The 12,403-nt window shown below is 49.4% G+C and overlaps 1 protein-coding gene across 1 annotated transcript; it reads left to right on the forward strand.

The window, feature by feature from the left end:
* Positions 1-8,747: 8,747 nt before the first annotated feature.
* LOC119349180 (alpha-1,3-arabinosyltransferase XAT2-like) lies at positions 8,748-11,928 on the forward strand. Its single transcript, XM_037617210.1, has 6 exons — positions 8,748-9,242; positions 9,393-9,554; positions 9,671-9,757; positions 9,919-10,029; positions 10,173-10,241; positions 10,434-11,928. Exons 1-6 carry the CDS (start codon positions 9,098-9,100, stop codon positions 11,594-11,596), a joined length of 1,737 nt encoding a protein of 578 aa, XP_037473107.1. The 5' UTR covers positions 8,748-9,097; the 3' UTR covers positions 11,597-11,928.
* The last annotated feature ends 475 nt before the right edge of the window (positions 11,929-12,403 follow it).

The raw sequence follows: 12,403 nt of genomic DNA on the forward strand, positions 1-12,403 counted from the left end.
ACCACTTGGTGGTTCCCAAGAGTCAGCAGATGCAACAATTGATTCTTAAGGAGGCGCATGAATCCCCTCTCACGATTCATCCCGCTAGTACTAAGATGTATCAGGACCTATGCCAAAGGTTCTGGTGGACTAGGATGAAGAGAGAAATCGCTCAGTTCATTGCCAACTGTGACGTTTGCTGTCGCGTTAAGGCAGAGCATCAGAGACCTGCTGGCACCCTTCAGCCTTTAGCTATTCCTGAGTGGAAATGGGATAAAGTTGGTATGGACTTCATCACCGGCTTTCCCAGGACCAAGAGAGGGAATAATGCTATCTTCGTAGTCGTTGATCGTCTTTCCAAGGTGGCTCACTTCCTTCCTGTTCGAGAGAGTATCATTGCTAGTCAGCTCGCTGACTTATATATCTCTCGAATAGTGTCACTTCATGGTGTTTCACTAGAGATCAATTCAGACCGTGGTAGTCTTTTCACTTCTCATTTCTGGGAGAGTTTCCAAACTGCCATGGGAACCCATCTTTCCTTCAGTACCGCTTTCCACCCTCAGTCGAGTGGTCAGGTGGAAAGGGTCAACCAAATTCTCGAAGACATGCTTAGAGCTTGCGTTATCTCATTCGGTATGGATTGGGAGAAATGTCTTCCTTTCGTCGAGTTTGCTTATAACAATAGCTATCAATCCAGTCTCAAGAAAGCTCCTTTTGAAGTTCTCTATGGACGAAGATGTCGAACACCTTTGAACTGGTCAGAAACCGGTGAAAGATAATTCTTTGGACCGGACATGATCCAGGAGGCAGAAGAGCAAGTTTGCATCATTCATGAGAATTTGAAAACAGCCCAGTCTCGTCAAAAGAGCCAGTATGATCGTCATCATAAGGATATGACTTATGAAGTTGGCGACAAAGCTTACCTTCGGGTTACTCCTTTGAAGGGTACCCATCGTTTCGGTATCAAAGGCAAGTTGGCTCCTCGTTACATTGGTCCTTTTCGCATTCTCGCTAAACGATGAGAGGTTGCCTACCAGTTGGAACTACCCCCACATCTTTCTCGAGTTCATGATGTCTTCCACGTCTCTCAACTCAAGCGTTGCTTCTCGGATCCTATCCGCGGAGTGGACCACGAAACGCTTGATCTCCAAGATAACCTCACATACCGAGAGTACCCGGTTCGCATTCTTGATCAAGCAGAGCGTGTCACTCGACGTCATAACATTAAGTTTCTCAAGGTTCAGTGGTCTCATCATTCCGACAAAGAAGTTACTTGGGAGCGAGAAGATCGTCTTCGATTGGAGTACCCCACTTTCTTTCCGTCGACCCCTGAATCTCGGGACGAGATTCTTTCAAGTGGGGGCGAGTTGTCACATCCCTAGTTCTGGTATGCTCGAGGCTAGCTAGTCGTTTGTGCATCATGTTTAAATTCCATTTAAATTTGAAATGGGGATTTGTGAAACCCTCAGAATCATTTTTGGAAATGACCCAAATAAAAATTGCTCCAAAAAGGTCCAAGAAAATGCTCATGTTTCTCTCTGAAAATATTGGATAGAGATAAAAATCAAACCAATATTTTTAAGAGCCCATAAGTATTTATTTTGGGCATTTGGAATAAATGCATAAATATTTGCATTGGATATATATTTGTTATATATATAATATATGTCCAAAAATTATGCCATTTGTTGAGGAGCTCTGGAATAATACCACTAGTTCCTACAAAAATTGGCATAAGTTAATAAAATGATTTAATATTATTATTAAATCAAAACAAATGTTAGAAAAATAGAAAAGAAAAAGAAATGGAAAACCTACCTGGACTTACCTGCAGCCCCTGTGCAGCCCAGCGGCCTAGCAGGCCGGCCCAGCCAGCAGGCGGCCCAGCCCAACTGACAGGAGCTTCTTCAAGCTCCTGCCAGTAGGAGCAGCTGCGTGGCCGGCATGCCGCAGCCGCGCCACCACCTCCTCCCTGCCTGCCTGTCCTCCCCCTCGTCGCTCTGGATGGCCCGGACGACGCCACGCGACGCCCCACACCTCTCTCCCTCTCTCTCATTCCTCCCCCTCCCCTGGTTTCTCTCCCACGCGCACGGCCGAACGCCATCGTCGCCGCTGCTCGCCGTTACCGTAGCCACCGCCTCTCCCTCGCCTCTCCGACCAGCTCAGAAGCTCCGCCACGTCGCCGTCCACCTCTCCATCGAGCCACGCGACGCGGGAAGCCCTAGAGAGCCGCCATCGCCGCCGTCTTCGTCTTCGGTCGCCGGAGATCGTCCTCGCCGCCCCGCCGACTCCAGCCGTCCCCGAGCCCGCTTCGACGCCTGCTGCAACCGCTGTGAGTTGCCGCTCCTCCTTCCCCTCTCCGTTCTCCTCCTCGCACGCTGTAGCGACTGCACCTAGCTCGACCGCACCCGCCGCCGCTTGCGCTCGCCGCCGACACGCCTTCGGCGACCTTTTGGTCCACCGGGCGTGTCCATCGCCCTCGCCGCATCGCACACGCACACACAAGCACTCCAACTCTCCTGCACGCGCACCACAGCGCAGCTCGCGCCTCACCCGAGCTCCGGCCACCGCGGCCGAGCTCCTTGCTGTCGCCTCCGGCCACCTCAGGCCCGGCTGGCACCACCGCCTGACGCGCGCTGGTCTAGGCTCTCGAACGAGCCCAGCCACGCTGCGAACGGGGCACCGTAGCCCGTTTCCGCAGCGCTCCACCGTTTCGGGCCTCGCCGGCGGCTTAACGCCGGTGGGGTTGACCGCCTTGACCGCGCCGGCCTGTTAGGTGGGTCCGGCTCATCAGGTGATTAGCTTAAGCTAATCACCACCTAATCTAACCCCCTGACACTGACAGTGGGCCCCGGCGCCCTAATCTTTTAATTAGGCTTAAACTAACCCTGTTTAACCCTGAGTCACTAACGTGTGGACCCCACTGGTCAGGTTTGACCTGGTCAGCCGCAGTTGACTCGCTGACGTCACAGTGATGCAGTGCTGACGCAGTTAATTCTTTTCTGGATTTAAAATTAATCAGGAAATTCTAGAAAATGATTCAAACTTCAAAAAATCATAGAAATTCAACCGTAACTCATATTGAAATAATTTATATATGAAAAATTATCAGAAAAATGCAATGTATCCATCTGTACTAGTTTCATGCATGACAAACCAACTTATACCTACTGTATAAGTGAAACACTAAAATGGCATTTATAAAGGGCCTAACTTGGAGTTGCATTTGAATTCTTGGTTCAGATGGACTTCAACCAAATGAATGCTAACAGCATTAGCACAAACAACATCACATTTTCATGCCATGTTCATGCATCATATTGTTGCATATGCTTGTGAATTGATTGTCGACACCGTTCCTTCTTGATAGGTCCTGCTCCGGAGACCGTTCTAGAGTACCTGTCTGAGGAGCAGTGCCTTCCTTGTTGATCTACCAGGCAAGCAAACCCCCTTGTTCATTCCGATACAGTCCTACTCTCTCGCTCCTACTCTCAGTTATTGCATTAGGACAACAACGATTCATCTGCTACTTTGTGCTGCGGTAGTTGAACCCATTCCTCTGCATGACCTGTCATTGCCACAGTAAATAGTTGAAACCCACTAGCATGTGTAGGAGTTGATTGAGCCATGTTGTGTTCCTACCATGCTATGCCTGCTATTGCTTAGAGTTGTGTCAGGTCTGATTCATTGGGAATGAATTGGAGTGTTACGATATGTTTTGATGCTGAGAGTTAAGTGTGTGAACATGATTTGGTAAAGGTAGCGGTGAGAGGCCATGTAGGAGTACATGGTGGGTTGTCTCATTGGAACCGCCCTTAAGCACTGAGTTCTATGTATGTTGTCCAATGACTCAATACTACCACACATTGGGTTCCGGTAACTCGGCCCCTCTCGACTTATTAACCAACTTGGTCTCTGTCCAGGAGTCGCAACTAGTTTCTGGTGTTTGTAGGTAGTGTTAGTAGTCTACCAAGTGGCACCCGGCCAGGTGGGCTTGGGACAGACTAGGCACAGTGGCACTGTGTACCAAGTGGCACCCGGATGGTGGGCTTGGGAACCCTGCTCACATCGTTTGGGGCCGTGCGCGACACCCCGGCCGGATCTCCTTGCGGATGGAACCCGAATAGGCGATAAACCTGGACTAGAGTCTTGTGTGGTTAGTCAGGTCATGGCCGACTCCCTCGCCAGGCTTCCGCTTGAAGGTTGCCGAGATACATGACGTGTACATGGCGGTAAGTGGCGAGAGCATGTGTGAAGAAGTACACCCCTGCAGGGTTAACATGATCTATTCGAATAGCCGGGTCCACGGTTATGGACTTCTTGGATGCTTACATGGTACATAGACAACTTGAAGTGGATACTCTAAAATGCTCAAGACAAGTGTGAGTGCTATGGATGGCTTACCCGTAGGGAGACGGGGATGAATCCATAGTAGTGTATTGTGTGGTGATTAGTGGACTCGTGTACGTTGTCTCACCTCAAGAAGTTTCTCGTAGTCGTAGAACAGGATAGCCACTGAGTCAAAGCTGGCTTGCTGCAACTAAACCCCACATTACCCTCTTGATACAAATGCATGTATGATAGGATCTGATGTAAGTCTTGCTGAGTACCTTTGTACTCATGTTGCTTTATTTATGTTTTTGCAGCGGAGACTTCGGTCTTACTAGTGTCTTTGTGGACTTCGACAAGTAGCTTGTACCTCAGCTACGATCTTGACCGGATGATGTAGATAGTCAGGCTCTTCAGCCTTTTTCATTTGTAGATGTCTGTACTCAGACATGTAATGCTTTCGCCTGTTGCTTGTTTGCTCTGAATGTTGGGTCATGTGACCCCTATTTGTAATAAATGCTATGATGGCTCTTCTGAGCCTTTATCTATATGAGTTGTTGAGTTATACTGTGATGCCATGTTGTACAACACATACTTGCATGTTATGCGTACGTGTAATGTGTATTGCTATGTGTGGGATCTGACTATCTAGTTGTTTATCCTTAGTAGCCTCTCTTACCGGGAAATGTCTCCTAGTGCTTCCACTGAGCCCTGGTAGCTTGCTACTGCTCCGGAACACTTAGGCTGGCCGGCATGTGTCTTTCTTCGTTCCTGTGTCTGTCCCTTCGGGAAAATGTCACGCGGTGTCCATTGGAGTCCTGTTAGCCTGCTACAGCCCGGTTTACCGGAGTCCTGCTAGCCCAGTTGCTACAGCCCGGATTCACTCGCTGATGACCGACACGTTCGATGCTGGGTCATGTATGCCTGTCCCTGTAAGTTAGTGCCACTTCGGGTTCACGACTAGCCATGTCAGCTCAGGTTCTTGTCATATGGATGCTAGCGACACTATCATATACGTGTGCCAAAAGGCGCAAACGGTCCCGGGCATGGTAAGGCGACACCCGTGGGAATACCGTACGTGAGGCCACAAAGTGATATGAGATGTTACATGCTAGATCGGTGTGGCATAGAATCGGGGTCGTGACAGGTTCACATTTCACTTTTTTTCTCTCACCGCCCCTTCGTCCAACATTTCATGTATATGATAATCAATCACTTTAATTTACTTACCTTCAGAAACAATTTCATTTTAATTTACTTACCGAACTTCTAATCAAAATACAAGGGAATTCACCGACAGAATTTAATGAACATTTATTTACACAATCGCATTATTATTGACAGGTAAATCACAAGCTAACGTACCAGAATATTTATATCCCGTTACAACGCACGGGCATTGTTCTAGTATACTAATAAATATAACTGACTGCCTTTATTATTTCCTTAATTGTCATCACTCATTAGGTATGTGTCATTTTCTTCTTACTCCTTTCAAAATCAAAACCATAAGAAGAATAAATATGTGTCATTCTCTTCTTATTTAAAAATCAAAACCATAAGAAGAAAACAAGTTATACACTAATAAATATCATTGACTACCTTTATTATTTCCTTAATTCATCACTCATTAAATATGTGTCATTTTCTTCTTACTCCTTTAAAAATCAAAACCATAAGAAGAATAAATATGTGTCATTTTCTTCTTATTTGAAAATCAAAACCATAAGAAGAAAACAATTTATATACTAATCTAAACGCTCTTATATTAGTTTTACAGAGGGGGTAATAAATATCATTGATTACCTTTATTATTTCCTTAATTGTCCTTGCTCATTAAATATGTACTGTTTATTCTCTTCTAATTTTTGGTTTCCTTTACTCAGCGTCATGCATTTATTACGTATTATTTCCTTACTTGTCTAACGTGTTGGAGGCGTACCAACCATTGGGTTGAGATCCTCTGCAATACCGTATGGTGCTGTAGTGTCGATGACATGTGGGGCCAGGTCCCACATGGCAGTGACTGTACAACACCGTACAGTATTGCAGAGGATCCTAACCCCCAACCATTACTGCCATTTCTTAGTATAAGGATACTCCTTCCAGTTTATAAATAAGTGACATTTTAGATATTGCCACGGCTTTTACATGTAACTTGATTACGCGAACCAACCTGTGATTGGATAGTTAGAGGGACAGTGACATCCCAACCCACTGGGGTTCAAGTCTAGGTGTTCGCATTATTCCTGGATTTATTTCAGGATTTTCGGTGGTGTGCTTTCAGTGGGAGGAGACGTTCTCATCGACGACGAGGCACCTACGGTGATTTTGTAAAACCCAAGATGATCTGCCGGCTCAGTGTCTCGAAGGTGCTCATAGGGGAAGGGTGTGTGTGCGCGTTCATAGGGGTGAGTGTATGCGTGTACGTATGAGCGCTTGCGTATGTACCGTGTTAAAAAAAGTAACTTGATCACTATTTTCAACTACTATGTATAAAAACCAACAAAATAATAAATATTCTCAAAATTAATATGAAAACGAATTATTTGTATGACTTTTTTAATTTCCAATCAGAATATCCAACCGACATTAACATTCAAAGTTCCAAAAGACGCCTGTTCAAAGTTCTGTCTTAAATGCCATTTATCGATGAATTCGAGGGAATGTACTACTATTATCATTATAAAAGTAGTACACAGTTGTACTACAACTAATGTGCCCACACAAAAGATGTGGATTGTGGTTCGATGTTATTTCCAGGACGCTGCTATGTACTTATTTGTGAACTTCACACTTTTTATGCACAGCAAGTTGATTTCACATATATTCCTCCGTGGAGCAGCAGTTCGTACGCTCACACGTGGCCACACATGTACACGGCCCTTTCTTTCTTGCGGGGCACATGCGCATGTGCCCGACTGCATGATACGCCAGTCTGACGCGATCAGCCAAGTAATATGTTTAAGCGCTCGGACTAATCTATGTTGGTTTCGGTAAATGCCTTGGTTATCATGAGATAGACACTTGTACAAGAAAGATACTCCTGTGTTCAGTTAATTATAATAACCCGTCACCCACGTGCTTGGTTGTTGTTTAACCTCTGGCGAGCCGCGATGCACTCACGCACAGAAGGATGTCTCCCGTTTTACCATTCTCTATGTGAGACAGGATCAACCGAAAAGCGCGCCCCGCCGTCGACGCGGATCGCCGTTCGTCGGAGCGTCGGCCCGCGGCGGCGGCGCAGCGCCGGCCCCAGCTGCTCCGCCGCAAACGGCCGAGCCACCGAGGCGCAAAGGGGATCTAGCTGTGAGCTAGTACTAGGTCCGTTGTTTAACTAACCACCGCCCTGTACCAACCAGCGGGATAACCTTCGCCGTCGCTGTCCAGCCCATATTTGACCGGTGTGGACGCATGTCAGCGTCGATCACCCGTGGCGCATCGGGTCATCAGGTCCCTTTCTTTCGTGGTAAGGAACAACAAATTCGTGCCGAACTAGTGGCCAGAATTTCCGAAAGGGGGACAGTGAGTGGATGAACAGCGAGCAGCTCTCCCTGTTTGTCGCCTGGACTTGGGTGGCACGTTCCGATGATCGATCGATCAATCAATGGGGGTCCGAGCCGGCAGCCAAAGTAGATCGACATGCTTATCACCGACGGTCTTATCATGAACGGAACTCAGAGGCTGAAGAAACTGACCCGCAGGCAGCACGTTCCTTCCCAAAACGGGGAAAAGTTTGTGCTAGAAAACAACATGATAAATCGTTGTGCTACGATCCAATTCCAAAGGCGCGGCAAAGTGCGAACACGACGAGGATTTTGCTGCACCGCACACGGCACACCGGCTGGCTCCACCGCAGTCCAGCTACATCGGAAAGTCAGGACCGGAGGCGCGCGTCCCCGGCCAGAGAGCGCGCGGCGTGATCGGCGGAGGCGACGAATTGGACGCGCGCACGAGGCGGGGGCGAGCCGACAACCGGCGCCGAACGAATGGAGACCCAGAGGCCAGCTGAGCTGAGATCGGATCTGATCGGCAGCCACAACAACCACGCGGACAAGCGTCACCGCTTGGACCGCGGCAGAGGCGAGCGGGATTGATGAGGCCGGCACGCGGCCAGACGCAGAGCGGCGTCGGCGTCGACCCGTCGGCAGATGGATGCTAGTAACAGGAGTGACAGGGAGGGAAGCCTACTCCTTGACGAGGCCAAGCGCTGATCTGGGCCGTCGGTCTGGTCTGGTGGCCGCAACGTGTAGGGTGTGGTGCCATCCATGGTATGCCGGTGGTTTTTCTAGTAGTGATTTAATTTATTTTGTGAGACGAGGAAAGCCGGGTGGCTGGAAAGAAGGGAGGGACATGCGGGAATGATAAGGGCCACCAGGCCCGGGAAAGGAAAGCTGCCGATCCAAACCAAAAGCGGCGGTCTGCGCTCCTTCCCCTCGTCCACACCCCACAACTTGGCCCCCCAGCCCCACCCTACACACACACACACCCGGCAGCACAAGAGCAGAGCAGAGCAGAGCAGAGCACGAGCGCGAGCAGCCTAACTCACGCCTCCCCTCCCCACTGTGTCTGCCTCTGCCTGCCCGTTCATTCCCTCCCCGGTTCCGTCCCCACCGAGCTCCTCCACGCATCCGGCCAGCTCCACCGCCGGATCTGGGCCGGAGGAGGGGCGCCCGCCTTCCTCTTCCTCTCTTCGGCTGCCCCGCATCTAGCTAGGCAGCCAGCCAGCCAGGAGCGCGCGCGCGAGCTTGGTCGGAGGAGGGGGGGAAGGAGGGATCGAGCGGCGGCGATGAAGGCGGTGGAGCGGGCGAAGCTGGTGCGGAGCCTGCGGCAGGAGTCGCGGCGGCTGCGCCTGCTCGTGCTCGTCATCGGCTTCTTCCTCGTCACCCTCACCTTCGTCGTCCTCTCCAAGCCCGACGCCCTGCTCTTCAACCGTACGCACGCCGCACTCACCCCACGATTCTTTCTTCCTTTCTTTCTTTCCTCCTTCGATTCTTCATTTCCTTCTTGCAACCAAGCAAGGAATCATTCGCCCGCTGGTAAAATGGTAACTGACCGGAGCGCCCGCTCGCCCCCATTCGCAGTGAACGGCCGGCTGTCGGTGGACGAGGCGCCGCGCTCGCTCCTGATCCGCCAGGCCACCGACGCCGACGCCACCGCCGACCCCGCCCAGAGATCCGCCGCCGCCCAGGACCCCAAGCCGCTGGACGACTTCGAAGACGCCGAGGCCAACGCCAACACCAAAGGTTCCACCCAATTAACCACCTCCAAATCAATTCCTGGGGCCTAGCCTCAATTAGTTAGCCTAGCAAAGTACTGTTTTATCTTGGAATTTCTCGACTGAGATGTCCCTCGGCGACAGCGACCACCAAAGACTCGGAGGAGAGGGCGCACACCGTCCGCGATCCTCAGCAGAGCGGCAAAAAGGAGCCTGAATCCCGGCTGTTAGGTGAGCGGTTGCCCTCGAATCCCTCAATAATTTCTTTGTCCGATGCCCACCGAGCTTGTTGCCTTGCGATCCCATCCACGGGCTCCAGATTGCAACAGATTTGGCCTCCTTGAAACGATGCTCAACTTCCTGCTTTATGCGTGAACTTTACCATCTTTTAGGCAGTGGTGGAGGTGAAGGGGAGAAGAAAGGGCATCGCAAGGTGACCCTCCCAACCGTCTCTAACTATACCATCCGTGACGCCGAGGACGGCGACAATGCCAAGCAGCAAGGTAGCTGATTCATAGTACTTCTCATGTTTCTTGGTCTAGCTGTTGGTAATTAGCTGCTTGAGAATTGTTAATTAATGACTGTGATGGTACTTGCTTGCTCTTCTGGTGGGTGTGCTGACTTGACTCTACTGATGTGTCTGCAGATAGCAGACCGGAAACAGAAAATAAGCTTGAAATGGTCGCCGGCAAAAGCGATGGATCTCAGCAACAAGGTAGTACAAAATGAAAACATATGCCATGAGATCAAATTCATCATATGTTCATTTGAATCTGCTGGTCTTGTTCCTAATTCAGAGCACACTGTTCTATTGAGTCATCTTTAGGCTGATGAGATATTGGCATATGCATATGTCCAACTCTTTCTGTTTCCTCTGATTCAGCTATATACTTCATGCATCTTGCAGATTGGGATGATGCGGAATGGGGGAGCAAACCACTTTGTGATTTCTCAAACTTCAGAGCTAATGTCTGCGAGATGCGGGGCAACATCAGGATTCACCCGAATGCGAGTTCGGTGATGTACATGGAACCTGCCAGCTCAAAGAGAAACGAGCTATGGAAACTTAAGCCCTACCCTCGTAAAGGTGATGAGCTCTGCCTCAGCAAAGTTACAGAGCTGACGGTGAAATCAAGCAAAGTGGCACCTGAGTGTACCAAGTACCACAATGTGCCCGTCGTGGTCTTTGCTCTGACTGGATACACCGGAAATCTGTTCCACGACTTCACCGACGCGCTTGTCCCCCTCTTCACGACGGCAAGCGAGTTCAATGGCGAGGTCCAGTTCCTCATCACAGATATGGCAATTTGGTGGACAAGGAAGTACCATGTGGTGTTTAAGAAGCTATCCAACTACCCCTTGATTGATTTCAACAAAGATACTGATGTGCATTGTGTCAAGCATGCCATTGTTGGCCTTCATGCTTACATGGAGTTCACCATTGACCCCTCCAAGGCTCCTCACAACTACACCATGGTGGATTTCAACAGATTCATGCGCAGGACGTATGAGTTGCCTAGGGAGGCCGTGTCTGCGCTCGGCGAGATCCCCAAGGCCAAGCCGAGACTGCTCATCATCTCAAGGCAGAGAACAAGAATGTTCCTCAACCTCCCGGAGATCATCGCAATGGCCGAGGGGCTGGGTTTCGAGCTCGTGGTCGAGGAAGCCAATGTGAGCTCCGACCTCTCCCAGTTCTCCAAGGTGGTGAACTCTGTGGATGTGATGATGGGTGTCCATGGTGCCGGGCTCACAAACTGTGTGTTCCTGCCACACAATGCCACCTTGATCCAGATCGTGCCGTGGGGTGGCATAGAGGGCGTGTGCCGGATCGATTTCGGCGACCCGGCGGAGCAGATGGGCCTGCGGTACAAACAGTACAGCATCGCCGTGCACGAGAGCAGCCTCACCGACCAGTACCCACTGGACCATGAGATCTTCAAGAACCCGCTGGCTTTCCACAAGGGGTTCGAGTTCATCAAGGAGACCTTCATGGACAAGCAGAATGTCAGGCTTGACTGCAACCGGTTCAGGCCTGTGCTGCTGCAGACCCTTGATCTGCTAAACCAATAAGATAAGAACTACTGATCCGCCATTGGCCATTGTATTAGATGGTTCTCCATACACCTTTTTTCTTTTTGGCTCACCGTTCTTCTCTTCTCTTTTCTTCTTCTCTAGTAAAAATTTGTTGATCGCCTTCTAGTACATGAGCAAGGAACAGACTTATCTGTCTAGAATTGTACACATGGATATGAAGCTGGGATGTCCATGATTTGTCGTTTATAGCATATTTATTGTCTGGAAATAGAAGAAAAACAATACATTTTTTTCTTTGTAAATTGATGTACACCTGTTGCCGTATTGGGCATGGAAATATCAGTGCATGGAGCGTGGTGATCAGGTCAGTGAGGAGGAATGTTCCAGGCCTACTGACACCGAGCACCAATAGGAATTTACTAGGTGGAGGTCACCATTTCTGTGCTGTGTGATTCATCCGATTCTTCTCACTTTTTTGCTGTGCACCATTTTTTGATCTAGTTAGGTGTCAGGTGCTAGAAGTTTAGCTGGCCAGGCCTCTTTCTTTTATTTTCTTTTTTCTTTTTTTGCTTTTTTTTGCGGGTGACCTTTTCAGTTTTTGCTGGTGAGGAAAACCGAAAGCCTATGGTTATTGATCTACTTAGGTGTGATTTTGACGTGCTAAAAGTTTAGCTGACCAGGCATTTTTTAGAAGTTTTTGAAGTTGGTTGACTAGAGTAAAGCCTCCCTCCTCACGATCTCCGCACGTGAGCACGTGGATCGCATCCTCTTTGCCTGTCGCTCCGGCAGCCTGAGGTGGGGAGTGAAGTCCTGGTGCCCCGGCTCCAGCTAGTAGGTAGGTTA

Source organism: Triticum dicoccoides, chromosome 1B (genome assembly GCF_002162155.2).
Source record: "Triticum dicoccoides isolate Atlit2015 ecotype Zavitan chromosome 1B, WEW_v2.0, whole genome shotgun sequence".
NCBI lineage: Eukaryota > Viridiplantae > Streptophyta > Magnoliopsida > Poales > Poaceae > Triticum > Triticum dicoccoides.